Source organism: Rattus rattus, chromosome 3 (assembly GCF_011064425.1).
Source record: "Rattus rattus isolate New Zealand chromosome 3, Rrattus_CSIRO_v1, whole genome shotgun sequence".
NCBI lineage: Eukaryota > Metazoa > Chordata > Mammalia > Rodentia > Muridae > Rattus > Rattus rattus.
This window is the reverse complement of record NC_046156.1, coordinates 40776176-40802644: the sequence shown is the minus strand read 5'-3', so window position 1 is coordinate 40802644 and position 26469 is coordinate 40776176. Positions and strand designations below refer to the sequence as shown.

The 26469-nt window shown below is 37.0% G+C and overlaps 1 protein-coding gene across 1 annotated transcript in view; it reads left to right on the top strand.

Annotated features, from left to right (window-relative positions):
* Dpyd (dihydropyrimidine dehydrogenase) overlaps window positions 1-26469 on the top strand; it is an 813096-nt gene that overhangs the window by 362490 nt on the left and 424137 nt on the right. The window contains exon 13 of the mRNA XM_032896921.1: window positions 7980-8195. Within this exon, the coding sequence (XP_032752812.1) occupies window positions 7980-8195 (216 nt within the window). The remainder of the gene's footprint in view (window positions 1-7979; window positions 8196-26469) is intronic.

Below are 26469 nucleotides of genomic sequence, written 5' to 3'. Positions count from 1 at the left end.
GTCACTGGTTGTTACATGTCATTGAGATTTAAATAAAGTTGGATAAGTAGAAGAGAAGCTGCTTGGTATTTTTAAGGGACTACAACATAGTGGTGGTGATTTTTCCTGTCAATAACCTAGAACACTAGAAACAATTTTGCTTCCAGCAGCACTGAACTTTGTTATTTTTGTCTTTTTAAATAATTCTTTTAAGGCGAATGCCTGGGAAAATGCACCTGGAGTACACAATTATAATACTTTTCCCCCATCAGCATAACCATTACATTTTCAGATATTTCCATTAAGTGCCACAAACTATTCAAGTATAATAGGAAATACATTGGCAAATACTGGGTGGTGATGTCATGCTAATACAAGTCCTCATGATGGCTTCAAGATGTTCTTTAACTTCCATTCTCAATTATTAAATACTGTGCATTTAAAATTTTCCGATTAAAAATTTTCTTTCTGGGGTTTGGGGTTTTTAGACAAGGTCCCATGAGGCACAAGGTGGCTGAATTATCTATGGAGTTGAAGCTGGCCTTGAACTCCTGATTCTCCTGTCCTGCTTCTCAAGTGCTAGATTATAAATGTGCATCAACAAACTTAAATTGAAAAGGTGGGAGTGAGTGTATGTGTGTGTGTGTGTGTGTGTGTGTGTGTGTATGTTTGTGTGTACACTTGTTTTCATGTATGTGCACACATGAACATACACATGTATGCTCTATGTGTGTATTCAACCAAACCATCACGAAAAATTCAAGTTACCTTCTGATTTGTAGGACATTAATATTTCAGAGGTGTAATGTTTGTGCAAGACGCAGGAAGCTTGCCATAATGAAGCATGAATCCCTCGGGACCCAGTTCTTGCTGCCCCACTTACATACAGTTTATCTACAGCATGAACGAATATCACTTACCGTCCAGGGCCCTAATCCTTCTCATTTGTGGAGGAAGAATGATTTCTGTCTTGAAGAGTGGTGTAAAGAATAAACGGGAAGCCTTCACTTCTGGGTCTGGCATGAGCATTGTTTGAATATGAGCAACTGATTTCTCTATTTGGAGGACAAATTGACTCCTGCTTTTATGGAACATGTCATCAGTATATTTGCATTTGATAGAAGAAGAGACTTTACAGGAGAGGTGAATTTTGATAGGACCTTTCCAATATTGTGGCAAGCTAAAACAATCTTTGACCCACTGAGTAGATTGTTTCTAGACCCTAAGTACAGCAACACAGACATCTACATAACAGCCTGTTTATAGACCCTAAGTACAGCAACACAGACATTTAATATAACAGCCAAACTTGCATCTCCTTTTGAACACACAGAATTAAAAAGAAAGTCCATGTGACCAAAAAGTAGGTATTAGCCTTGTATTCACATGTAAATCCCTCCAGGTGACTTAATTGTTTATCTTATTATCACCTGTATTTACTCAATGAGGGAAGGATACATGTGTGTCATAGCATTCATACAGTATCGGAAGAAATCAGTTCTCTCCTACTTTGTGAGTCCCGGGTTTCAAACTCATATGATGAGCCTTGTCATCTCTCAGACCTAAGAATTTAAGAATTTTGGAGTGGGCTCGAGACCCACTCCAAAAGATTCCATGCAATAATTTTAAAGGATAATTGGTGTGGTCAACTGAAGTTTTTGAAACTCTTTATATGTTTCTAATTTTAGGAGCAGAAAAATAAATGGGCTACACAAAGAAAATATCAACTGTTGTTAGGAAAGAAATAGAAGCCAACTGATGAGAAAGAATGAAGGAAATGTACAAAAGTGAAGGGAAAGATGCATCCTTGAGGTTTACTTGAGAGTTTCTAGGTTGGTCCACGTGCTGCACAGCCTAATTACTATGCTATGACTGCACCCTCACAGTGACTTGGCACTGAAAGAATTCATTTCAAGCCATAAGTCAAAAAGTCAAGGGGTGAAGCTGAGAGACGGCTCAGGGGTTCAGAGCCCCTGGTGCTCTTGGAAAGTGGATTTGGTCCCAGAGCCCACATCAAGCTCCTGGCAACTGTATGTAATTCCACTTCCGCGGGAGCGAATGCCCTCTTCTGGCCTCCATTGGCACTGCATGTACAGGACAGAGATACCCACATGCAGGCAAAACACTCATACCATACATGTATATAATATATTACATATATATTTTTAAATGTCCAAAGTAAAGACAACACTATTTTATCAGATGTGAAGTAGATGAATCTTTATGTCACTCCATGAGACTGAATTATAAAGTACGTGTATTTACATAGTGAAAATTAATACCCCACTGCATTATTTACAGCCACTAGAGGGCTCTTTGGAGAGACTTCGCAAGCAAGCAGGCCCACCGACCTTTTGCCATTAGAACAGGAAGCTTTGTCTAGACCGTCCATGAGTGGGAACCTCACAATCAAGTGCCAAGTAAAATAATATTGATCCCATTATGTTAAACATAAGATCCCATCATGTTAAACATAAGATCCCATCATGTTAAACATAAGAAAAACATTTTTCTATTAGGCTGTGGGAAGAGCAAGCCTACCTGGAATAGGATTATTTTAACATGCTGGCTTCGTTTATAATGAAAGATAAAAATAAACCACATTGCAATAAGGTTAATAAACATAGAGCTAATCACTATTTTATACAAACTGATCACACTACTGAAACTAATGCAAAGAAAGAGCTGCTCATTCACACTCAGCACTTGTGAATGTGAATATATGTTGAATATATGAATACACTTTTGAACACCTCATTATGGCCAGATCCATAAATTAAATTAAGCAGGAGGACAGGTACATGGAGTGAGTATACAGGTACACGAGCAAGGAGACACAGAATTGATGAGGCGATAACTGCTGTGCTCCTTTTGCAAGATTCTGTTGAATTTCAAAGCACCCCAGTTAAACATAATAACAAACCACTCCCCACAAAAAGACCCCGAGAAAAATTTACAGCCAGATGCATAAATGATGTTTTACTTGCGACATAGCTAATGGTTCAGTCTCTTGAAGCAAAAGGGGACATTGTTGAGGAACAGTGGGTGTGGAGGATCCGATTGAAATTAGGATATGTGACACTCAGGAGCTCTATGGGTAGTGACAGAACTTCCAAAATTTGTAGATAGAAATAAAATGAGAATTTTTAATGAGGGCCTATATCAATTTAGTGTCTCTTCTCATCTCTGCTGTGGAGTCAAGCTTTGAAAGTTTTACTTTATTTGACTAAAAGCATAACTTAGTTTCTCAAAATAAATTCTCAAGGCCAATAACGTTTAAAAACTTGAGCATCCCTCTTAGTTTCGGTGCTCAAATTTTAGCAATGGCTTCTGAAATAGTCATGTTCACCCTTCTGTCTACACTACAGTTCTGGGCTTGACACATTCCCTCAGTCTACATTTTTACTATCCTCACCTGAGTCCTGTTTGACTTTGGCCCTTTTACCCCCCTTTATTTTCATTTTTCCTCTTGTATGTGTTGATTAAGCAAAGAAGTTGAGAATGAATGGTCAAGTAAAGTCTTTTATTTCTGAAGTATATATTCTACACATTAGCTGACTACACAGAACTACATCCATGCATGTTTTGTGCATGTGCAGCTAAGAATCCTATAGGTATCTCATGGAAAGTCATTTGTCCATAGGTTTTTCTCTGTGAAATAACAGTTTTGAGGTCAGGTATCTCTGTGATTAACCAGGTTCTGCACCTTGTTAATTTTCAGAGATATCCCAGCTGAACACCTGATCAGAACAATCTCAGCTCAAGTTTAGCCAGGAGGTAATCTAACTTGACCTTCACTAAAGGCGTTTCAGGCCACTATTGTTTCCTTTCCCCGATTATTTTAAGTTTTCTGTCAAAGATTCACTAATTACTTATTACAAATCAGACAGCATGTGGAACTAAGAAATGAACCCATACATGGGACAGAACAAATTGTCAAAAGAATGTATAATAAGAAAAGGAGAGTTCCTTAAATAATTGAGTTGGGAAACTGTATAACCACGTGCAGAAGAGTGAACTTGGATATGTAGTTCATGCCACATAAAAATCAATTAATAGTGAATTAAAGGCTTAGGATTGTAGAATTGAATTAAAGGCTTAGGATTGTAGAATTGACTCAGCCATTCTTGCAGATGACCTGGGTTTCATTCCTTGAACAGACTGGTTGTTCACAACCATCCATAACTCTAGATCCAGGGGATTTAACCCCTCTTCCCATCCCCCAGGATACCAAACCAGGAGCACAGACATGCATGCAGTCAAGATGCCCATACACATCAAATAAAACAAAACAAATCTTTAGAAAATATTAAACATAAGACCAGAAACTTCCCAATTCCTAGAAGACAACAGAGGAAGTAATTATACAACCCAGGCTTTGTCAATGATTTTTTTTTTGAACTTGACTCCAATTGTGCAGACAAACGTGATTAGACAAACCAATCAATTTTCTGTACACAGAAGGAATCAATTGACAGTATGAATAGAAAGCGACAGGGTGCTATATATCCAATAAAGAATTAATGGTCAAAATATTAGGAGAACAAATGAAATAATACTGAGAAAAGAAACGAAAGAGTTTAAAAATACATAAAATACAAAAATATATTATCTCAAAATATACAAGTAGCAAAAGATATATATATATACATATATATATATATGTATATATATACTGAGAGGGATGCTCAAGTTTTTAAACTTTATTTCCCTTGAGATCATTAGAGAAAGGCAAATTAAAACCACAGTGAGGGTGAGATCTATATTGTTCTTGTTATATTTCTTCCTTTATGCCAAGACAAAAGTCTTGGAATGTGAACCCTGGCCAGAGAAGCCATGTTGTGTTGCTGACTAAAATTACTCTACAGGTCTGAAATCAGAGTCTTAGACAAGGAATAAAGTACTTTTGGGATGTTTTAAATAAGTGGTTAATATGGCTGAAAAGAGAATAGTAAGGACTTTGGAATCATTGAGAGTGCATTTCCCATGTTCTTACTACAGATGATGTTGGTGATGTGAGAAGGTGGACAGGTTAGCACGCCTTATTAAATCATTCCACATCCATATATCGTAGTATTACCTTGAAGCTCATAAAAAACTCAAATTGTAAGTTGCCAGCCTAGAGTAAAAATTTAAAATAATTGTTGTAAAGCACCTTAAAATCTGTTTGCTTCATGCAGTGAAATGAGGTGTAATGACTATTGTTAATTAAAAATATGAAGACTTTAAAATGGAAATATAAAAATAAAAATTATCAAAGATTGACCTAGCGATGTGAGGAAAGAAGTGGCAGATGTGTGCACATCGTATGTCCTTCTGCATGCATACACACATGTGGAATTTCCTTCCTTTATGTATAGTGTTATCACACTATTTTTCCGAGTTAATACATGGTAAACATCTTTCAGTCATTGCACTCGTTGTTTCTGTGTCATTTCTGACTCTGACATATAATGCCTTTCCGGAGTAGAAATTGCAGGGAACTGATAATCTCTGCTGTTCAACATCTCTATCATATCTGTTATTTGCTAACACTACCGGGTGACTGGGAAAATAGTATTGTCTGAAATTGAAAATCTGGATACCGCGTGTTTTAGAGAAGAATGCAATAAGGTCCAATTTAAAGCTGTTTGGTATGAGGGCACCCAGGACATCAGCAGCCAAAGGTGCTGAAACCTCTTAGAAATCTCCGTTTGGGGCTGAGCATAAGATTTGGTCCTTCACTGAAAGCTGAAATTTGAGATTCAGTCCACAGAGTTCAGCACAGGGGAAAAAGACTGCTATCTAAAAGAGGCATAGCCTGGGGCAGAGGTGTGCTATGGACCACAGAGACACAGCAAATGCAACTTTGTATGTGCACACACACATGCACACACACACACACACACACACACACACATACACACACACACAGAGCAGTCTTATACATATTGTAAAATATGTAACCTATGACCCTCTCGTTTGAAAGAGCTTTGTCAATAAATGTATGTTCACGTCTTGCTTGGTTACTTACTATATTTAGTTTTCTTTTGGTTAAACTTAAATGAAATCCTACAGAAATTTTCCAAAGCATTTTATTTGCAGATGTCCACACGGCAACCTTCTTAAGAATTTTAGAACTGAGTTTTAGTTTTTATAACTACATATATTAGTCAATGGAAGCTGCACTGTATATTCAATTTATATCTGCCCCTTTGGGATACTCCCTAGTGCTGTAAGAGCTGCAGTTATAACAAACTGAAATCTATCCACAGCATTGAAGAGATCAGATATTTCAGTGCCCAGCTATAGAAAGAAGAAAACAGTCATTCATTTCCCACTGTGGATATCATTCACAATGGTGCCCAGTGTTGTGCTTATATGTGTACATAGAGGGACAGTGCTTCTGATTTTTCCCACTGTTTTCTTATCTCTCATGTTGAAACATCTCCCGTACTCTAACCTAATACAAACTTGATTCTGTTCAAACTGTCGTCAAATGGAGGTAAAATGTTGCTGATACCAAGGGTAGTTTTGCCCATCCATCTATCTGATGCCTGCCCATCCCTGACACAGACTTCTAGCTATACACTACCCTCCTATGGTGTGCATTCACACTCTTAGTCTGCACTTTAAATTGCAGTTTGATTCCATGTTAAGACAAGCGCCGAGTACAATAAAACTTCCCCAAAATATGCCTCATGAGGGGGAAGATGTAGTTTAGATGTAGTGAGTTTGAATTTGATTAGGGATGGGAGGAAAAGAGGAGAGGATGAACGGAGGGAGAGATCCATTTAAACCAGAGTTCCCTGGTGGAGTGTCCATAGCTAAAGCCTGGATATCATTGGGCTCCCTTTTTGCAAAACCAGAAACACAATAGCCTTTCAACTGGCAAGTTTGATGCCTTTTTGCATATTAAGTGAGCTTCGCTCTGCTTTCCGTGGAGGACTGGAAACGATTTCTATGCAAGTCATGGCAATCTTTATCTACACAAGACACATGCCTATAAAATTAAGGTTCTGCTCAAATAACTTTTCTTTTGAGTGATGACTCACAAGAGAACAGAGTTCTACTTTTGAATTAAGTAGCCCTGTGTCCATTCACTAACTACTTTGGCTGAGAAAATTCATCCTATTTTTTTTCAAGTATTTGTCTTTCATAGATAAACAGAAAGGGGAGGAGAGCAGGACAGAGGAGCATGAGAATGAGGAGGGAAGGAGAGCACAGAGAGAGCGGAAGGAAAGAGTAGAGCACACTGGGCAATGATGCTCTTTCTTTAGTGAGCCAGGTACCTTGGTATTTTCACTAAAACATGCTCAATTACTGTGGCCACTAGACAGAGGCGGTGTGCATTTCTAAGTGCCAAATGATGTTTTTAATGTAAATTGGTATCTTTTAAGTTTCTGGGAAAGCAAACTCCTCCAGTCTTCAAGTGTGTTATTTCTTTTGCAAGCGGAAGTCTCCCGGTGGCCTACTTTCCTCATTCTTCAATATCCCTCTGAGGTAGGGGATGAGAGAGGTATTATTCCCACTGCTAGACTGAGAGCTACGAAGGAGAAGAGGCAAGGTCAAGTCAAGGGGCCTTCTTGGAGCCACATCCAGGGCCATAATTTAACTGGGAAATGAAATTTGGACCTACTGATTTACACTGGCCCATATTTCAGCACTAAGATGTTTTCATAAATTAAGCACAAAGAAGCTGGGCTAATGGAACCAGAAGGAACCAGAAAGATACATTCAAACATGATTCCCTTTTGTGTTTGACTTTCAGTTTGTTTTCAATAGAGTGTTTTGTTTGCTTAATTGATTTTCCTTCTGTTTCTTTATAGTATCATTTAACTTCAGAAATGACAGTTATGTATAATATTGGACCCACTGAATTCTGACCTCTGGGTAGTTTTCCCGTAGGGAGATAAACTGATGGAGTCTGTATTCATTTGCATGCTCTGAGATTTGGGGAAAGATTACATGACAGTTCACATATGCTACTTGAGCAGTCATTGCTAACTTCTTTCTTGCAGGCACAATATGGAGCCTCAGTGCCTTCCCAGCCTACACTGCCCCTGTTTTACACTCCTGTTGACCTCGTGGACATCAGTGTGGAAATGGCAGGGTTGAGGTTCCCCAATCCCTTTGGCCTTGCCAGTGCGACACCAGCCACTAGCACACCAATGATTCGAAGGGCCTTTGAAGCGGGATGGGGTTTTGCTTTGACCAAAACTTTCTCTCTTGATAAGGTAAGAAAATACATTTGAAGTTACATGCAAATGCCTATCATGCATTTTCAATAAAAGATAAAGATTGATATGATATGGTGGAAAGTTTCTGTCATCAGATATGCGAATTCATAAATGAGTTGAAAACATTAATGTTTAAATTTCTTTGATTCTATCTGTCCTACACGTAGAGAACTGTGGGCTATAGCCCCATTTTGTATTGTCTAAGAATTGCCAGAACTATATTTTGGTTGAGGATATAGCATGCTTGGTAAAATCCTTTCGTGCAAGGCACAAAGATCAAATTTCAATCTCTAGCATCACATAAAACATGTATAGTGGAACATACCTGTAGTGCTAACACAAAGAAAATGGCAGCAGGATGATCTGAAATTCAAGGCCAACCTCAGCTCTCAGTCTGGGCTCCATGACGGCCGTCTCACAAACCCCTACATAAACAAACAACAACAACAAAAAAGAAACTAAAACAAAAACAAAATGATTATAATAGTGACTAAACAATCATCAATCCTGGTTTAATTGAATTGAATTTACTTTGTTTATATCAGAAGGATGACATATGATATTTGGCTATTTATATATATCGTACGTGTAGTGTTTTACTTAACATTAAACATTCCTGTCATAAATGTGTTTTATTCCCTTATGAAGAAAGCTTTCAATTGTCTTTCAGCTGCCTCTTGGAAATGGAGAGTACGTTATTGATATTTAGAGTCAGGATTTTGGTTAGTAGATCCGTAGTATTGTTTTCTACCTAACTGATCCATTTTCCTCTGCTATTCTCTCTCCCCATTGCCCAGACTTTAGTAACTACTGTTTGACTCTTACCTTCTACTTTCTCTTTCTCTTTAAACTTCTAATAGATGAGTGTGATGGTTTGTATATGCTTGGTCCAGGGAGTGGCACTATTAGTAGTTGTAGCCTTGTTGGAGTAGGCGTGTCACTGTGGGATTGGGTTTAAGAACCTCATCCTATCCTCCTGGAAGCCAGTATTCTTCTAGCAGCCTTCAGATGAAGATGTAGAACTCTCAGCTCCTCCTGCACCATACCTGCCTTCTGCCATGTTCCCACCTTGATGATAATGGGTTGAACCTCTGAACCTGTAAGCCAGCCCCAATTAAATGATGTCATTTATAAGACTTGTCTTGGTCATGGTGTCTGTTCACAGCAGCAAAACCCCTAGCTAAGTCAATGAATAAGTGAAACCATGTGATACAAGTCTTTCCTGTGACTGGTTTGTTTCACTTAACTTAATAATTTTGAGTTCCTTCCATGTTGTTGTGAATTCAGGATTCAATTTGGATGGCTAAAATGTACTGCTCCATTACACATCTGAATTATATTTTCTTCATCTGTGCATCACTTGATGAACAGTAATGAAGTTTCCATTTTGTGCTATTGTGAATAGCGCATCAATTTACATGGGGATATAAACCATTGGCGTACTCATTTTATTTCATTTGAATATATATCCCATGGGGTGGTGACTGATAATATGAGATATTCTATTTTTAATTCTTTGTTTTGACATTATTATTTGGTGACTTGAGCATGTGTGTAAATCAGAACATATGTTTCGATTCAAAGCTAGGAAAACAATAGATTTAGTTTGCATAAAATCCTGCTATTCACTATATATTTTACAGACTTTCTACCTGTAATTTTTTGTTGAGCCTAATAATATATATTATATTAATAAGAAGTACACCCTCCCAATAGAATTCCTTGTGACGGTATGGTTTTATGCTTTTACAAAGAGTGCTACATACTTAGAAAATGAATGGTTAAATTTGAGATCAAATCTTTAGTGAAAAAGCACTGTCAGTGACCCGCTCTTGGATCCAAGGCTGGTGACTCCGGTTTGGTTCCTAGAATTGAGATGGTAAAATTCAATCCTAAAAGATCTCTTCTGTCAGCCACATGAACCCTATATCAAGGGCATGCACTCACATGAACACACACACACACACACACACACACACACACACACACACACACACACCAGCAATCAAGTAAATTTAAGATTACTTTAAACACATAAAGCATCAAAAATGCACACTTTCAAAGTTGGGTGGTTTGTGGGATAGAAGATACACCCCTTGCATGTGGTAAGTTAGGAGTCTAATTATGTATGTCTTAGGCCATATATGGAAAGGTTTTGAGGACAAGCCTCATCAATGTGATTAGCACTAAATTGTACTTAGCAATAATTAATGTATAAGAATGTGTAGAATTAGTGGCTAAAGAGAGTATCATTATTTAAATCAGCCTTATCCTTGGGCAAAGGAAATAACAGAGAACAAACACACCCCATTAAGCTCATTTTCTCTCACTTTCTTCTTTCACTAGGATCGATAGCTGACATTCTTATCTCTCAAGTATTACAGCCGACTTAGACTGACAGTTTTATAAAAGGCTGGGTAAAGGTGGTCCAGGAATTCAGAAAACGTTCAGGAGTTAGAAAAATCAGAGTCAGGAAAAAATAGTTTTTAGGGATTATCATACTTAAACAGAAAAAAAAAAAAGTACATGTTACCATTGAACATTCAATGAAAAATTGAGAAAAACTCTTGCTAAACAAAATATTTAATTAAACTAAATAGTCTAAAATTCAGATTTTAAAATAGTGTATGGATGAGTTGGCTCAAGTATCACAGAGTATTAATAGTGTATTTGTCGTTGTTTCTCTTTGTCTTTTAAGAATTATGGGAGCTATAATCAAATGTTTAATCAGTTGGTTTCAAAAGCATTTAGTGACATGTTGTGCTATGTAAAATACACCCAATTAAACAGTAATAGACACTTAATCGGGTATAAGCAAAAAAATTATGGTGAAGGAAGATGGGTGACTTGGACTTGCTTCCAGCTTCTCAGAATTGAATTCTGGGTCATCAGAGCCAGTGTTTTTACCTCTGTTGGTGACATGCATTTTTTCATGACTCTGTCATTTAGGCACATGGAAGCTGATTCATTTATTAGGATCACCTGCGCCTGCATAAACAAATTTAGAAACTAACTTCCTTCTAAACTTCCAATTTGAATGTAATCTATCCATTCAGATGTCTGTGTTAAGGATCAAAATGGAAGATATGAACAAATATAATTTTTTTTTAAAATGGGGCACATGAAACATAATGATGACCCCACTTTGTTTATTTCAATAGTGGATACAAAACTAGGGTGCAGAGATGATTTTAGGTTTATTGGTACAAATTGTAATGGCAAAATTCACAATGCCATCTTGAACATGAGCAATGGTGTATCAAAAAGATACTTCCCTTCAGGAGGCTCATAAAACACTCCAACTCCTAGACAGCTAGTTTGTTTCTTACGTCATCCTTAATTCCTAATAGAACTTGTTGTGAATATATAATTACATCTTATGGGAGCTTGTACTTTCTTATGGATGGAAAGTGTTCATATACAACATGTGAACTCTCATTTTTTTCTGCACACACACATCCTTTTCTAAAGACAGGTATTAAAATATCACATATAATATACATGTGTGTGACATTAGATCAGACCAATTTGCATTGGCCTTATTATAATTTATTATGCCAATTCAAGGATCTGTTTAAAACTTATTATAATTCAGAGTCTTGACATTTGAAATTTGGATGCTCATAATATGACAAAGGCTAGTCTGTGGAGTTTTGTTATCATATGAAATATTAATATTTCACAACACATCTTTGATGAAGTACAATTTGCCGAGCCTGCATATGATAAAGAAATTAAATGCTCACCAAGGGAGTTCAGTCAGAATTAGAGCCCTGCCTGAACATCTGCTGAAAGTTTCATTATCCAGTGCTATGCCAGTGTGGCTCCCTTGTTTTTCTAGATTGACAGCTGAATATTGCCCTGATTCCTGCAGCAAATACATTTAGCTCAACGTTGTCCCTCCCCCCTGCTTTGTTTTATTTTTGAAGGAGAGTGTTGGAGGCTGCTTTTGATTTTCAAACTATATTTTTTTATACTCTTGACATTTGTAGATGCCACATTGAGGTCTAATATGCTGTAGCAGCAATAGGCCATTGACTTGTAGGGAAATGCCAGCTGATATCTCAGTAAACAGAAATATTATTATTCTTCAATGTGCCGTCAGTATAAAAGCTGGGTGTGCTTTCTTTAGGGAGGCAAATGATCAGATTTTTAATGCCAGATATAAAAAGATCTGTGTTTGCTTTTGTGTTAAATAACATCAAAGATGGCTTTTGCTAACTCTTCTTCCTTCTCCAAATCAATCTTTCTAAGAGTTAGTGTCCCAAAATAACTAGCTTGCTTTCTTTGAGATATTATGTTTCACAAGAATGACAAGTGATATTTAAAACAAATTTCTGAATCAGTTTCTCGATAAATGTAAGTTTAAATTAAAAAAAAGAAGAAGAAAAAGATGGCAGAGAACCCAAACTGTCAAGCTGGATTAAAACTAAAGTATCATGATGAAATGGAGAACCGCTTTGTTTATGGAAATGAGTACAAAAGGCTGTGAGTATCACACAAAATAACCCTTCACCTGGGCTCACATTATCTGAATAGGAAACAGATAAACAATATTTTATTTATGTTAAGTATCTGCGTGAATCTGTCTTATCATAGAGATGCATATTCTATATATTAAATGTGTACCTATATATTCAGCACCTGTGTGAGTTTTTAGTAATAGGTATCTTGCATTAATATGTCCTGTTATAATAAGGATCAGAGGACCAAATAAATTAGCAAATTCATAATGTATTATCTCTCAACCTTAAAACCTGAAAAAATAAGGTTCCTCATTATTTCCGTGCAATCACATTGTGGATCGTAGATATTGTGTAAAGTGCACACTTACCATATGTCACAATTTTGAGGAAGAGTTTAGTAAAGTTTTCACAGACACCTGATACAAATGAATAAATAAGTTATTTTCCACCAGCGTATTGAGCTTTTTCCCTCAGCCATTTGAACAGATAGTTAACACATAAAGCAATTGACTGCTCTGAGTATTGATCTCAATCACCAGAGAAAAAGCCAATTTAAAATTTCTCATCTGCTGTTTTGTTTTTCATACCTGTCTGACACTGAAAACATCAACGGAATTTCCGCATGCACAGATGATGTTTTAAGAATGGGATTGACGAAGACTTGAAAATGCAGAAATGCAGAGGGTTATTGGGAAGACAGAATGGGAGTCATGTAGTATTAGGAAAATGCACAAAAATAATCAATCTGCTCTGACTATGTAAGATCATTATATAATTAGTATTATGTATTAGTAATTCTGTATCACTAATCAAAATACTGTAATTCATAATACTGTATTCATAATAAATATTAGTAATTCTGTCAGAAGAAACATAGCCCAGTGTGTGTGTGTGTGTTTGTGTGTGTGTGTTTGTGTGTGTGTATGCGTGTGTGCGTGTGCCACACACGTGTGCATGTATATGAATGAAGAAACCAGATGTTGACATCTGGTGTGATTTCTTAGTTACTTCTCCAATTAATATTTTCAAGCAAAGTCTCTCATTGAATCTGGAGTGCACAGATTTGTCTAGACTGGCTAATCAGCAAGGTCCAGAGATATTCTTGTTTCCACATCCCCAGATTTGGGATTTAGATGTATTCTGCCCTTAATTCTATTTTTTTTTTTCGGAGCTGGGGACCGAACCCAGGGCTTTGCGCTCGCTAGGCAAGGGCTCTACCGCTGAGCTAAATCCCCAACACCCTGCCCTTAATTCTTAATTTAATGTTTTAACTGGGAGATGAGAATCCAGTTTAGCTTCTTAGTCTGTCAGCCAAGACAACACCCCCATAAACTTTAATTTTTTATAATAAAAATATTGTAGATCTTGAAGTCAAAGCAGCTCATTGTAGCTACATAAGGGTCTATTTCAGAAACCTATTCCTTTATTGAACCTTATTCATCCATATCATAAAGCCAGTTCATGGTTTTTAGATATATCCGCACTGTAAGACATCATGAAGTAAATTCGTATAACTTTGTAAAACAAGTGTGTTGTTTTTAAATATAGATGAGTAATAAATAAATGGATACACCAAGAAACTATCAATTCTAGAATTTGTCAGATATACAGTCAAAGGCTCTATTGTCAACCTCGAAGCATGTTCAACAATCCTCTGTCCATAGACAGCAAATGCCCACTATTCTACTCTTCATTCTGAATGGCCCCTTTCACCTAACTTTGTACAGTTGCCACCATAAAACTCCTTGTGTGTTTGCTCTAATGTTTTCTGAAACAGATTCCTATCTGTCTTTGGCATGCCTTGCTGTCATAATTCTTCTTTCTTGGGAATCTTAGGACTCTATTGTCTACTTGAAGGATTCTAGTGGGGACATCCTTAAATCTTTGTAGAACTTAACAAATCATCTTGCCACATTCTTGTTATGATCTTTACTATAAAGTGCTCAAGAATCCTATCCTCTATTCAGGGAGAAACTAATTACAAACAATAGCTTTGTTTTCTAATACAGCTGCCTCTGGGCTCTTTAAGTTGCATAAGTTTTGCTTAGCAAATTAAACATGTTCTTCTTAAGGTTATTTTGTTTTACAGTTCCTTATTGTATTTGGACAGAAACACTCGAGTGCCACTTTCAGCACTCTGTCTAGAGACTGCCTTAGAATCACAAATGTATCATGTTCTTTCCCTGCTGAGTTATCTTTGAAATGATTGTCCTGTCCAACTGTAATTCAGGTTTCCATTTTCCTAGTTCCCAATTTAAAAAAAAAAAATCCTTCTCTCTTCATTTGAATCCTGTGGGAAGATTTTCGTACATTTCCCCATGGTGACGAAACCCCCGTTCTTCATTTTGCCAGAGTTCCAATCTCAAAGCTAATTGGATACCTCAGCACTTGTCTGATTTCTCCACCATTCGGGATATTGCTTCCTGTTACACGTCACCCCAGAATTCAGGGGTTCAAAAGTAGCCCCAAGGTGTCTGGTCCTCTATCATCCATGGGGGGGGTGCTCAGGGCTTGGCTTGGGACATGTTGGTTGCTCACACCTATGCACTTACAATCATTTCACAGACAGCTTGATACTATTATGCTGATCACCAAATAACTATGCATTCTTGGATTTCTACAGAGAAAAACACCTCTCTTAGAAATTTTAGAGAAAGTTCATGTGCCTAAGACACTAAGTATTTTGTTTTAATAGCTTCCAAGCTTCCACATTCATGGGATTACAATTTCTCTAGGCCAATTTTCTTCTTGATTCTCTCTCTAACAGGCAGCCTCTCTTCTATCTGAGGGGCACGTGACTTGGCAGTTGTTCTGTCTGGGAATGCTCTGCACTCAGACTTACTTTTGACTCATTCTTGCTTCTTATTTTCTTTTCAGATGAATAGTTTGCTCTGCGAAAGACTTTCTTTGACCTTCCTAAACACAGTGTAAATCTTCCATGGTGGTTTCCTTCACTGGACTCACTGTTGCATAAAATGCTCAGGCTCTGGACCATTCATTTGTATCCTTTCTGGCTTAGCTACTTGTAGCAAGCTGCATACAAGAAAGGATATTATCTTTGTTGTTCCCTACTCCATGCCCAACAGCAAGAACAATGTCTGGTAGGTAAGAAGGAGTCAGAGCATACTTTTCGATGAATGAACAATCGTAAGATTCAAATTTGAGGCGCAATTCCATCTGCCAGCCCTTTATGGACGTAGACACAGCCCCTATGTCTTATCCATAACCCTTTTCCTTTCTAAATCGTCCTGTTTTCCTTTCATAATAAGGTTTGCAGATTTTTGCCTTGTAGCAAAATCTGCCTATTCTCCCATGAGGATTTCAAGTAACATGTTTTGATCCACATTCTCTACCTGCATTTGCCAGATTGGACAAATTAGGATCACCCGTCAACCAGGAAAAAAAAACTGGAGAATAACATTGAGATATAAGGGAAAAAAAACCCTAAGATTCTGTGATATCTTAAGTAATGTTGGAGAGGCTATGTACGTTTCTTTACATTATAAGGAATGTCTGATTTATTTTCATAATTTGTTTTGGGATACCATTTTGGAAATAAAGATGCTGCATTCTTTTAAAACATTAAGCTGATTAATTTTGCTATCATTCATTGTTTATTTTATATTATCCAGAAAGTCTCTGATACAATCATGAGAAACAGTACAGCCTACTGTTTCACTGTCACTTCAGTTTCAAGTTTTGTGTTTGGTTAATACTTATTTATTCTACAATATTTTTCTCTCGTAATATATTTGTGATTTAACTAAAGAGAAATAATTACTTAAACAAATTCCATCTAAACTTATCTAGGAGACTCTGCACAGCCTGAAATCCAAAATTATTTCTTGTACTATTTGTTTAAGTATTAACTGATTTGGTGGTTTAATTGTTATTTCTGTTTATTTTACCAAAACTCGTAAAACTGACTCATCCTAATCATGATCAAGAATGCCTTTATTAAAGGCTACAATTGATGGATGCTGGTCCTCTGGGGGCATTGATCCCAATGTTCCCACTTACTGACTGGATCCTGATCTTCTCATGTGTTCCTATGTTCTTGTACACATATTCACTTGCATGTGTAAATTGTGTTTTGAAGCTAAATCTTGAAAGTTAAACTCCAATAAATATGCCTTTCTTTCTCCCTAAGTTCTCAGTTAATCTCTATTGGCTGACATTCTCTGTGTGCTCTGTTTGCCAAACAGAAAACATAAATTAAGTTATTTGCAAACATAAATTAATGAGTACATTTATGATGTTAAATAAAACTCCTTTAATTATGCTTAAAGTGATCATTTAAACCATGTACATTATTAAAGTTATTCAAATTTGTTTCAATGCATTTTCTCCCTATATTTGAAAATAGCTTTTTTTTCTTCACATAATATATCCCGATGACAATTTTCTCTACCTCTTCTCCTCCCAGTTCCTCCCCACCTCTCCTTCCATCTGGATGCACCCCCTTTCTGTCTCTCATTAGAAAACAACAGGCTTAGAAGAGATAATAAGAATATATATAATTAAAAACACCAAAACTAACCCATTCAAAAGGAAAGAACAAACAGAAGGAAAAAGGTCCCAGAAAAGGAACATGAAATAGATACAGATATGTACACAGTTGAACAATTAGAGATCCCATAAAATCACCAAGGCGGAAGCCATATTATGTACCAAAAATGTTGTAGAGTAATACACTCACACACACACACACACACACACACACACACACACACACACACACGATAGAAAAATATTTTAAAATTTTGATGTGCCATTTTGAGACAGAAGCTTCCGAAATGCCATTAACTTCCTTTTCTGTGAGTTCATATTTGTGTGTATCCTATTGATTTACAGGGCTGTATCCTCTTGGTGTGCTCCATTCCGTCTGGCTTTTACACTCTTTGATTCCTCTTCCACAGGTTTCCCTGAGCTATAAAGGGAGGGGTTTAATGGATGCATCCTTTTTAGGGCTGAGTGTCTGAAGGTCTCCCATTCTCTGTATGTCTGGCTGTGAGTCTCTGTATTTGTTTCCTCTGCAGGAGGAAGCTTTTCTGATGATGGCTGAGGAAGGCACTAATCTATGAGTACAAGAAAATTTCATAAGGATGGCCTTTCCTTCAGTCTCTGCTCCTCAATTCGTCTCCATATTTCTTTTAGACAGGAGCAATTCTGAGTTAAAAATCTGGAGACAAGTGGGTGGCCTCATCCCCCATTCTGGCCTTGCCTAATCTCTGGATATGGTCTCTATAGGTTTTCTCTCCCCTCTGACAGCACCCTCATAGAAGCAAGGAGAAGGGTGATGGAATAGGGGGTTCCGGAGGGGAAACTGGGAAAGGAGATAACATTTGAAATGTAAATACATAAAATATCCGATAAAAAAACTGCAAAAAAGAGAAAGAGAATGTCATAAGAAGACTGTTATATTTTGTTTGCTCATTTGATTAGGTTTTTTATTGGATTTTTATATCTACCAGTCTTCCAACCTTTAATCCACCCTAATCAGTTCCACTCCAATATGAGGTAGGAAATATAGAAGGGTAGAGGGGAAGGGGAGATGAACCTCTTTAAGTTCCTTCCTGCTGATTAGGTGTGTTAGGTACCTGAGGGCAAGTCTAGTCTTCTTAGTCAAAATATCCAGCGATCTAGCAATAGCAAACCATCAATCCAGCAAGTGCAGCAGCAAATGAGGCATCTGGAAGCAGAAAGGACCAGCAGCAGAGGGGGCAGCAACAGGGGCAGCAAGCAGAAGGGGAAACAGCAGCCACTACAGGACCTGTTAGGGCGCTCCCAGTTGTACCCTGACCAGAGTCTCCAGAATTCAACTACCTGCAGCTGGCAAAAATCATGCTCCTGCTGATGTGTGAGTCTAGTCATGTCACCTTCTATGAAGCAGGCTTAAATCATCCCTTGGATTAAAACAGAAACATATTCATGTAACATGACTGAGTTTTTAAGGAAACCAAATGTGTTTTCTTGTTGTGTTGTAGTTGTTGTTTTTTAGGGGTGTTGTTGCTGCTGCTTTGTAGGGATTTTGGTTTTTTGTTTTGTTATTAAGAAGAGTAGGGTTTGTATTTACCCTACGTCCCTGGGCTATCAGGTCTTCTTGGTCACCCAAGCAGTGCTGGGTATGTGTTTCATCTCATGGTGAGGGTCTTAAGTCAAACCAGATGTTGGTTAGTTACTATGACAAGCCTAGTGCTACCATTGCACTACAATATCGTGCAGACAGAATATGAAAGGTTTTGTGTTTGGCTGGTGTTTAGCTTTCTCCTTCGGGAGCCTGCAGGGTACCTTACAGTACCAAAGTTGCTAGCACTTCTGGTTGAAGCTTAACTTCTCTATGTTCAATGTGTTACGTAGGTTTTGTCCACAGCCATTGGCCTAACTGCAAATGTATGGAGAGAAAGCTACCATGTTGGCAACTGTGTGTCGTATTTGGCCATTTCTATTGGATCCCTTTGGTCGACAACTCAATGAGATGCAGCCTAGTCTTTCTACTGGAAGCTTCATTGGGTGACAAAGTGTTTAGTGAGGGCTCTGTTTCCTTGTGGTTTGGTGATTTTGTTTAGATTGCCTTCATATAGGTGTATATTTGGCAAAGCTTCAACTATATTAGGTTTCTATAGTTCCCCTCAAATGGCCTTTTGTTTTATCTGTCTCTTTATGTCTTACCTCCCTTATGTTCCTCTTCTGTCCTCATCCCTAATTGGTCTTCCCATTCTGTGTCCCCAATTCATCTGTAAATCTCTCCTCTACTTCACTATCCTAGGGAAGTCTATCCCATCTTGCCCATTCCCTACTCTATGCTTAACATCTGTAGTTCCTACAGATTGTACATTGGCTATCTATCCTTGACTTAATAGCTAACATAAGTGAAAACATACAATTTTGTCTTTCTGACATACCATATTTGTCTTACCTCATTCATGTTGTTTTTTTCCTAGTTCTATCCATCTACTTTCAAATTTCATTTTTTAAAATATTCCATTGTATAAATGGACCACATATTTATCCATTTATTCATAAGGGACAGCTAGGTTGTTTGAAGTTTCTGGCTATTATAAACATGTCAGCAATGAACATGTTGAAGAGGAGTCTATGGGGTAGAATGAAGCATCCATTGGGAATATTACTTCTAGAAGGATCTTGAAGGAAATCAATTCCAATCTTCCTATACAAGTTTGCACTTCCACAAGTAAAACATGAGTCTACCCTTTATGCCACACGCTTGCCTTGGTAAGTTGTCATTTGTTATATCGTGTTTAGCCATTCTGATGAGTATAACATGAAATCCCAATTTTGCATTTTTCACATGCTAAGGAGTCAAACACTTAATTGCTTTTAAGCCATTTGAGTTTCCTCTTTTTGAGAAACCATGTTTAGAGATGCAGCCCATTTTAATTAGATTATTTGATTTCTTGATATCTAATTTTTTAATTCTTTATATATTTTGGATTTTAGCCTGGGAACAGATGGGTAGTTAGTAAACATCTTTTCCCATTCTGTAGGCTGCTACTTGGCCCAAATGATGGCTTATTTTTCTCTGTAGAAGCTTCTCAGTTTCATGAGGTTCCATTTATTAATTATTTATTTTATACCTGTCTTAAGGATGTTCTATTCAGTAAGTCCTGTTCTGTGCCTATTCATGACTACTCTCTATCAGATTCATTCTATCTAGTTTCATGTTGACGTTTTTGGTTCATTTGGAGTTTAGTTTTATGCAAGGTGATAAGTGTGAGTCTATTCCAATTCTCATATATGTTACTATCCAATTTGTCCAAAACTATTTGTTGAAGATGAAGTCTTTTTCACAGTGTATATTTCTGGCTATTTTATATAAAAGATAAAGAGTTCATATGTGAATGGATTTGTCTCCACACCTTCAGTTAGATTCTATTGATCCACATGTCTGTTTTTATGACAAAGCCATGCTGTTTTTATTACTATTGCTCTGTAGTATGATTGGAGGTCAGGAATGCTGAAAACTCCCACAGTTCTTTTATTATTCAGGACTGGGTTAGCTTTCCTGCATTTTTTGGTTTCAATTTGCTTTGTTTCTCCATATGAAGCTGAAAATTTCCTTTCAAGGTATGTGAAAAATTGCGTTGGAATTTTCAGGGATCGCCCTGAATCTGTAAATTGATTTCGGTAAGATGATACAGTATTAATTTTATTGTATTAATCTTAATGATCCATGTGTATGGGAGATCTTTCCAACTTACAATATCTTCATCATTTTTTTCTTCAGTGTTTTAAAGTTTTTATTGTACAAGTATTTCACTTGCATGGAAACCCCAAGGTATTTTATATTATTTGAGGCTATTAGGAAAGGTTTTCTTTCTCTGATTTTTCTTCTCAGTCCATTTGCTATTTGTATATGGGCAGGTAACTGATTTTTTGAGTTAATTTTTCATCTAACTACTTGGCTATAAGTGTTTATCAGTTATAAGAATCTCTTGATGGAGTTTTTAGGGTCACATATATACCATCATATCTTTTGCAAATAAAGATGACTTCTTTAGTTCCAATATATATCCCCTTGTTCTCCTTCTGTTGCTTTGTTGCCCCAGCTAAGACTTCAAATACTGTATTGAGTAGGTATCAGGAGAATGGACAAACTTTGCCATGTTTCTGATTTTTAGTAAAGATTCCTTGAATTTCTCTCCATTTATGTTGATGTTGGCTATGGACCTGTTATTGACTGCCTGTATTAAGTTGGGGTATATCCCTTGTATCACTAATCTCTCAAAGACTTTTATCGGAAAGCTATATTAGATTTCATCAAAGGCCTTTTCTGCATTTTAGATAATGAACATGTAGTTTTCGTGTTTCAGGTTCTTTGTATAATGGATTGCATGTGGAGTTTTGCATATTGAACCATCTCTGCATCTCTGGGGCAAAACCTAGTTAATCATGGTGAATGATCTTTTAATGTGTTCTTGGATTTGGTTTGCAAGTATTTCATTGAAAATTTTTGCACCTATGTTCATAAGAGATATTGATCTATAATTCCTTTTGTTGAATCTTTATGTGGTTTTCGTATCAGGGTAACAGTGACCTTTTAAAAATTTGTCAATATTCCTTCACTTTCTATCTTGTGGAATCATTTAAGGAGCATTGGCGTTAACTCTTTCCTGGAAGTCTAGTAGAATTCTGTAGTAAAACCATCTGGCACTGGGATTTTTTACACAGGTAGTTTTAATTACTGCTTCTATTTGACTAGGGTTTTCAGGTCTGTTTAACTTGCTTCTTGGATGTTTAACTTTGACAAGTGGTATGTAGCAAAGAAATTTTTCGTTCTTTTTAGATTTTCTTTTTTTTTTCTTTTTTTTTTTTTTATTAACTTGAGTATTTCTTATATACATTTTAGGAATGTTATTCCCTTTCCGGTTTCGGCAAACATCCCCCCCCTCCCCTTCCTTATGGGTGTTCCCCTCCCACCCCTCCCCCATTGCTGCCCTCTCCCAACAGTCTAGTTCACTAGGGGTTCAGTCTTAGCAGGACCCAGGGCTTCCCCTTCCACTGGTGCTCTTACTAGGATATTCATTGCAACCTACGAGGTCAGAGTCCAGGGTCAGTCCATGTATAGTCTTTGGGTAGTGGCTTAGTCCCTGGAAACTCTGGTTGGTTGGCATTGCTGTACATATGGGGTCTCGAGCTCCTTCAAGCTCTTCCATAGATTTTCTAATTTGGTAGAGTACTGGTTTCTAAAGTATAGAATTATTCTCTGGATTTCCTTGGTGTTCCTTCTATTTCTTCTTTGCATCTTTCATTTTGTTATTTTGGATATTCTCAGACTTTTAATTAATTTTGATAAAGATTTCTCAATCTTACTAATTTTCTCAAAGAACATCCTTTTTCTTTTTTGGTTCCACGTAATTTGTTTGTTTGCTTGCTTTTGTTGTTGCTATATTATTAGTTTTAGCCCTAAGTTTGATTGTTTCTTGATATGTATTACTTTGGAGTATGAAAATTTTTCCAGAGCTCTTGGTCATGCTGGTAAGTTACTAATACGAGATCTCTCAAGAATTTTAGGTAGGTTCTTAGGGCTATAATTTAGGTTCATCGTGTCCTATAAGTGTGATATGTTATGTATTCAGTTTCAATAAATTCTACAATATCTTAATTCCCTTCCTAATTCTATTTTACCGAATTTCATTGGTGAGCAACTTAGTTTCCATGGGTTTGTAAGCTTTATTTTTGTTTTGTTTCTGTTTTTGTTGATCTCCAATTTAATCTGTCTGATAGAATGGTTGTAATTTGTTATCTAAAATTTCTCTATCTGTTGAAACTTGCTTTGTGTCCAAGACTGTAGACATTTTTAGAGAATGTTCTATGCACTTCTGAGAAGAAAGTACAATTTTTGTGTTTGGGTAAATTGTTCTGTAAATATCTATTGTGTCCATTTGGTTTATAACATCAGTAAGCTCCAGAATTTCTTTGTTTAGTTTTTACATGGGTGACCTTTGTATTGGAAAGTGTTTTGAAGTCCCCACTATCACCATGTGCAGATCCACATGTGATTTAAGCTATAGCAGTGTTTATTTTATGAACTTGGGTACCTTTGTGTTTGATGCACAGATGTTAAGACCTAAAATGTCCTTTGATAAGTATGTAGCATCTTTTCCTAGGTCTTCTGATAAGTTTTGGTTTAAAGTCAATTTTTTCAGATTTTAAAATTGATATACCAGCTTGCTCCTTATGTCTATTTTTTGGGAATATCTTTCCATCCTTTTATGCTGAGGTGATGGCTATCCTCGATGTTAAAGTATGTTTCTTGGATGCAACAGAAAGAAGGATCCTGTTTTTATATCCATTCTGTTAGTCTGGTTCTTTCTTTTGTGGATTTGAGACCATGATTGAGATATATCAATCATAAATGATTATTGATTCCTGTCATTTTTCTGTGTGTATGTGTTTGTGAGTATGTGTATGTGTGTGCCTGTGTGTGTGTGCGTGTGTGTCCCCTCTTTTGTTTTTTATTCCACAATTATTCCTTGTCTTTACTTGAGATTATTTTTTCTAGAATTTTCTATAGGGCTATTACTTGTTGCTAGATATTGCTTAAATGTGGTTTTTATCACATAATGTATTATTTTCTCCATATATTGTGATTTAAGTGTTACTATAATAGGTCTGCCTTTATATTTACTTGGTTGTTTTTCCCTTGCAGCATTTAATATTCTTTCTGTGATACATATGCTTAGTGTTTTGATTATTATCTGCTGAGGAGACGTTTTTATTTTCTGTAGCCTACTTGGTATGTTCTGTATACTTCTTGTACCTTGATATACATTTCCTTCTTTAGGTTAGGAAAATTTATGTGATTTTGTTGAAAATGTTTTTTTATGTCTGTGACTTGCATTTTTCTCTGTTCTATATTCCTATTAGTCTTAGATTTGTTTTATTCATGCTACCCAAGATTTCCTGGATGTTTGGTGCCAGGATTTTTACTTAATTATTTATTTAATACTTCCATTATCTAATGTAACAATGTTTTATATCACATCTTTAATGCCTGATATTCTGTCTTTTATCTCTTTTATTTTTGTGTTTAGGCTTGCCTCTAAATTTCTATTTGAATTCCTGAAGTTTCCCAATTCCAATTTTTCTGAATTTTTCCTGAAATTTTCTTGAATTTTTCCTATCTGCAAATTTACCTAAGGTTTGGTTTGTTTGTTTGTTTGTTTGTTTATTATTTTATTTCTACTTTCAGGTCTTAACTGTTTTATTCATTTTCTTCCACTGTTTATGTTTTTGTACATTTTATAAGGGATTTATTCATTTCCTCTTCAAGAAATTCTATCATATACATAAAGGCTATTTTAAGGTCTGTGTCTTGTGCTTTTGGTATTTTGCACGTTTCTGGGCCTTCTGTGGTAGGATTCCTGGAATCTGGTCGACTGTTTTGGCAGTTCATGATTGTGGTTTTACAGTGGCATCCAGGCATCTGGGTTTGGAAAGATTGTAAATTCTAGGTGCTAATGCCTGCTCTTGTGTCTTTCCTGGTTTGGTGCTTTGTTTCTTGGTTTCTCACCCTCTTTAGTTCTTAGGAGGGTACAGTAGTTTAATTAACTTTTCTGGGATCTTGTAAGTTGTGGTCACTGGGAATTCCAAATAAAAAAATGTTCCTCAGTATTGGGCACAGATACTTAGGAATGGAGATGGCCTGAGGGCTATGAGGGGTTCCATAAGAGGGAAAACCAGAGTGTTCTATCACCAAGACCTGCTTAATCTCCTAGGAATTGGGACGGAGAACAAGGAAAGGTCACAATAAGTAGACTGCTCCAGACCAGAGAATGAACCCACAGGATTCAATGTGGCAAACAGGAGGGAGAGTGTAGCTCTCACCTCTGCCTACCTGCTTTGCTGGCTTACTTTCTTCTCTGACAGGATTGACTGGGAGGTTTCTAGGGAATGCCTACTGGAGTTAGGGACTGGAAAATCAGTATGGCTGGGGAGGAGGGTTCGAGGATTTCTGCATCACAGAGGTGGGGGAGTTCAGAGCAGGTGGTCTGTGACTGAATTGGAGGTGAGGCTAGGGGATTAGATTTAGAGAAGAAGAAGGGCTGGAGAGATGGCTCAGCCATTAAAGGCTAGGCTCACAACCAAAAATATAAAACCAGAAGTAATGATCAGCAGCTATGTTACCTGCTTCTTTGGAAGGAGTATCTTTAGGTTCCTAGGAAATGCTTCTGGAGTTGGGGGCTCCCATAAAGCAATATGTAGGCTGGAAGTTAAGGGGCTAATTTCGAGTGAAGATCTATGGGATCCCCTGGCGATGGGGCAGGGCAGGGCAGGGCAGGAGTGGGCTGCAGCAGGTGATCTACTACAAACCTGGGGATGAGACTAAGGAGTAGATTTGGAGAAGAGAAAGAAGAGGTGAAACTCTAGAATTAGGCTACCTTCTTCATGGGCTGGAAGAACACACATTTCCTGTATGTTCCCTTGAAATGCCTGGTGGAGTTGGGGTCTGGGAAAATGGAATGGGTGGGGGGAAGTTTGGAGTGAAGATCTTTCTGATCCTCTGAAATTAGGAGGAGAGAAGAAAGGGAGGCCACAGCCGATGGTCTGCTACAGAACTGAAGATGAGACTGGGAGATTGGATTTGGAGAAAGGCTGGAAGGGAAAGATCTGCAGTTAGACTACTTGCTTTTTACTTGGCTATAGTCCAGTGCTTTAAAAAAAAAATGCTTCATTCCAAATTTAGGCTAGTTGACTATAAAGCAGACGAATCAATTTCCAATATAATTACATCTTCACCTCTTTTCCATTTCAGGCTGTGATTTCACACTTGTTAATTAGTTAATCATTTTGGTAGAGTGGATAAGGTGAGATTCAAATAGACTTTTTAATAATGTAAATTGACGTGTACAATTTTGATCTGGGTTAGCTAGTGGGTGAACCTACTTTGTAATGGAAAAAAACCTCTTACTCAGTTTCTTTCTTTCTTCTAAAAGCAACTGGTGACGAGGTTAATGGAAAATTGTCATAATTGTGGATAATGGAACTTTCCTTAAAGTTCCACGCTATCCTTTGAGGAACTTATTTTGCCTCACATAATGCTTTTGTGGATTTTAAAGTTAGCCAGCTAAAATGCTTACTTTTGAGAACTTACAAAAGATGCAGTCTTTGGTTAAACTGAACATGGATTGAATTCTACAATACAATTCTTGCCTTTGTATTTGCTGTTCTTTTGGGGGGGTTGTTTGTTTGTTTGTTTGTTTTTTAAACAAGGTTCTATAAATACTATGGAAGGAAATTTTTTTATCCTTCATTAGAAACTTTACATATGAAACTATGAG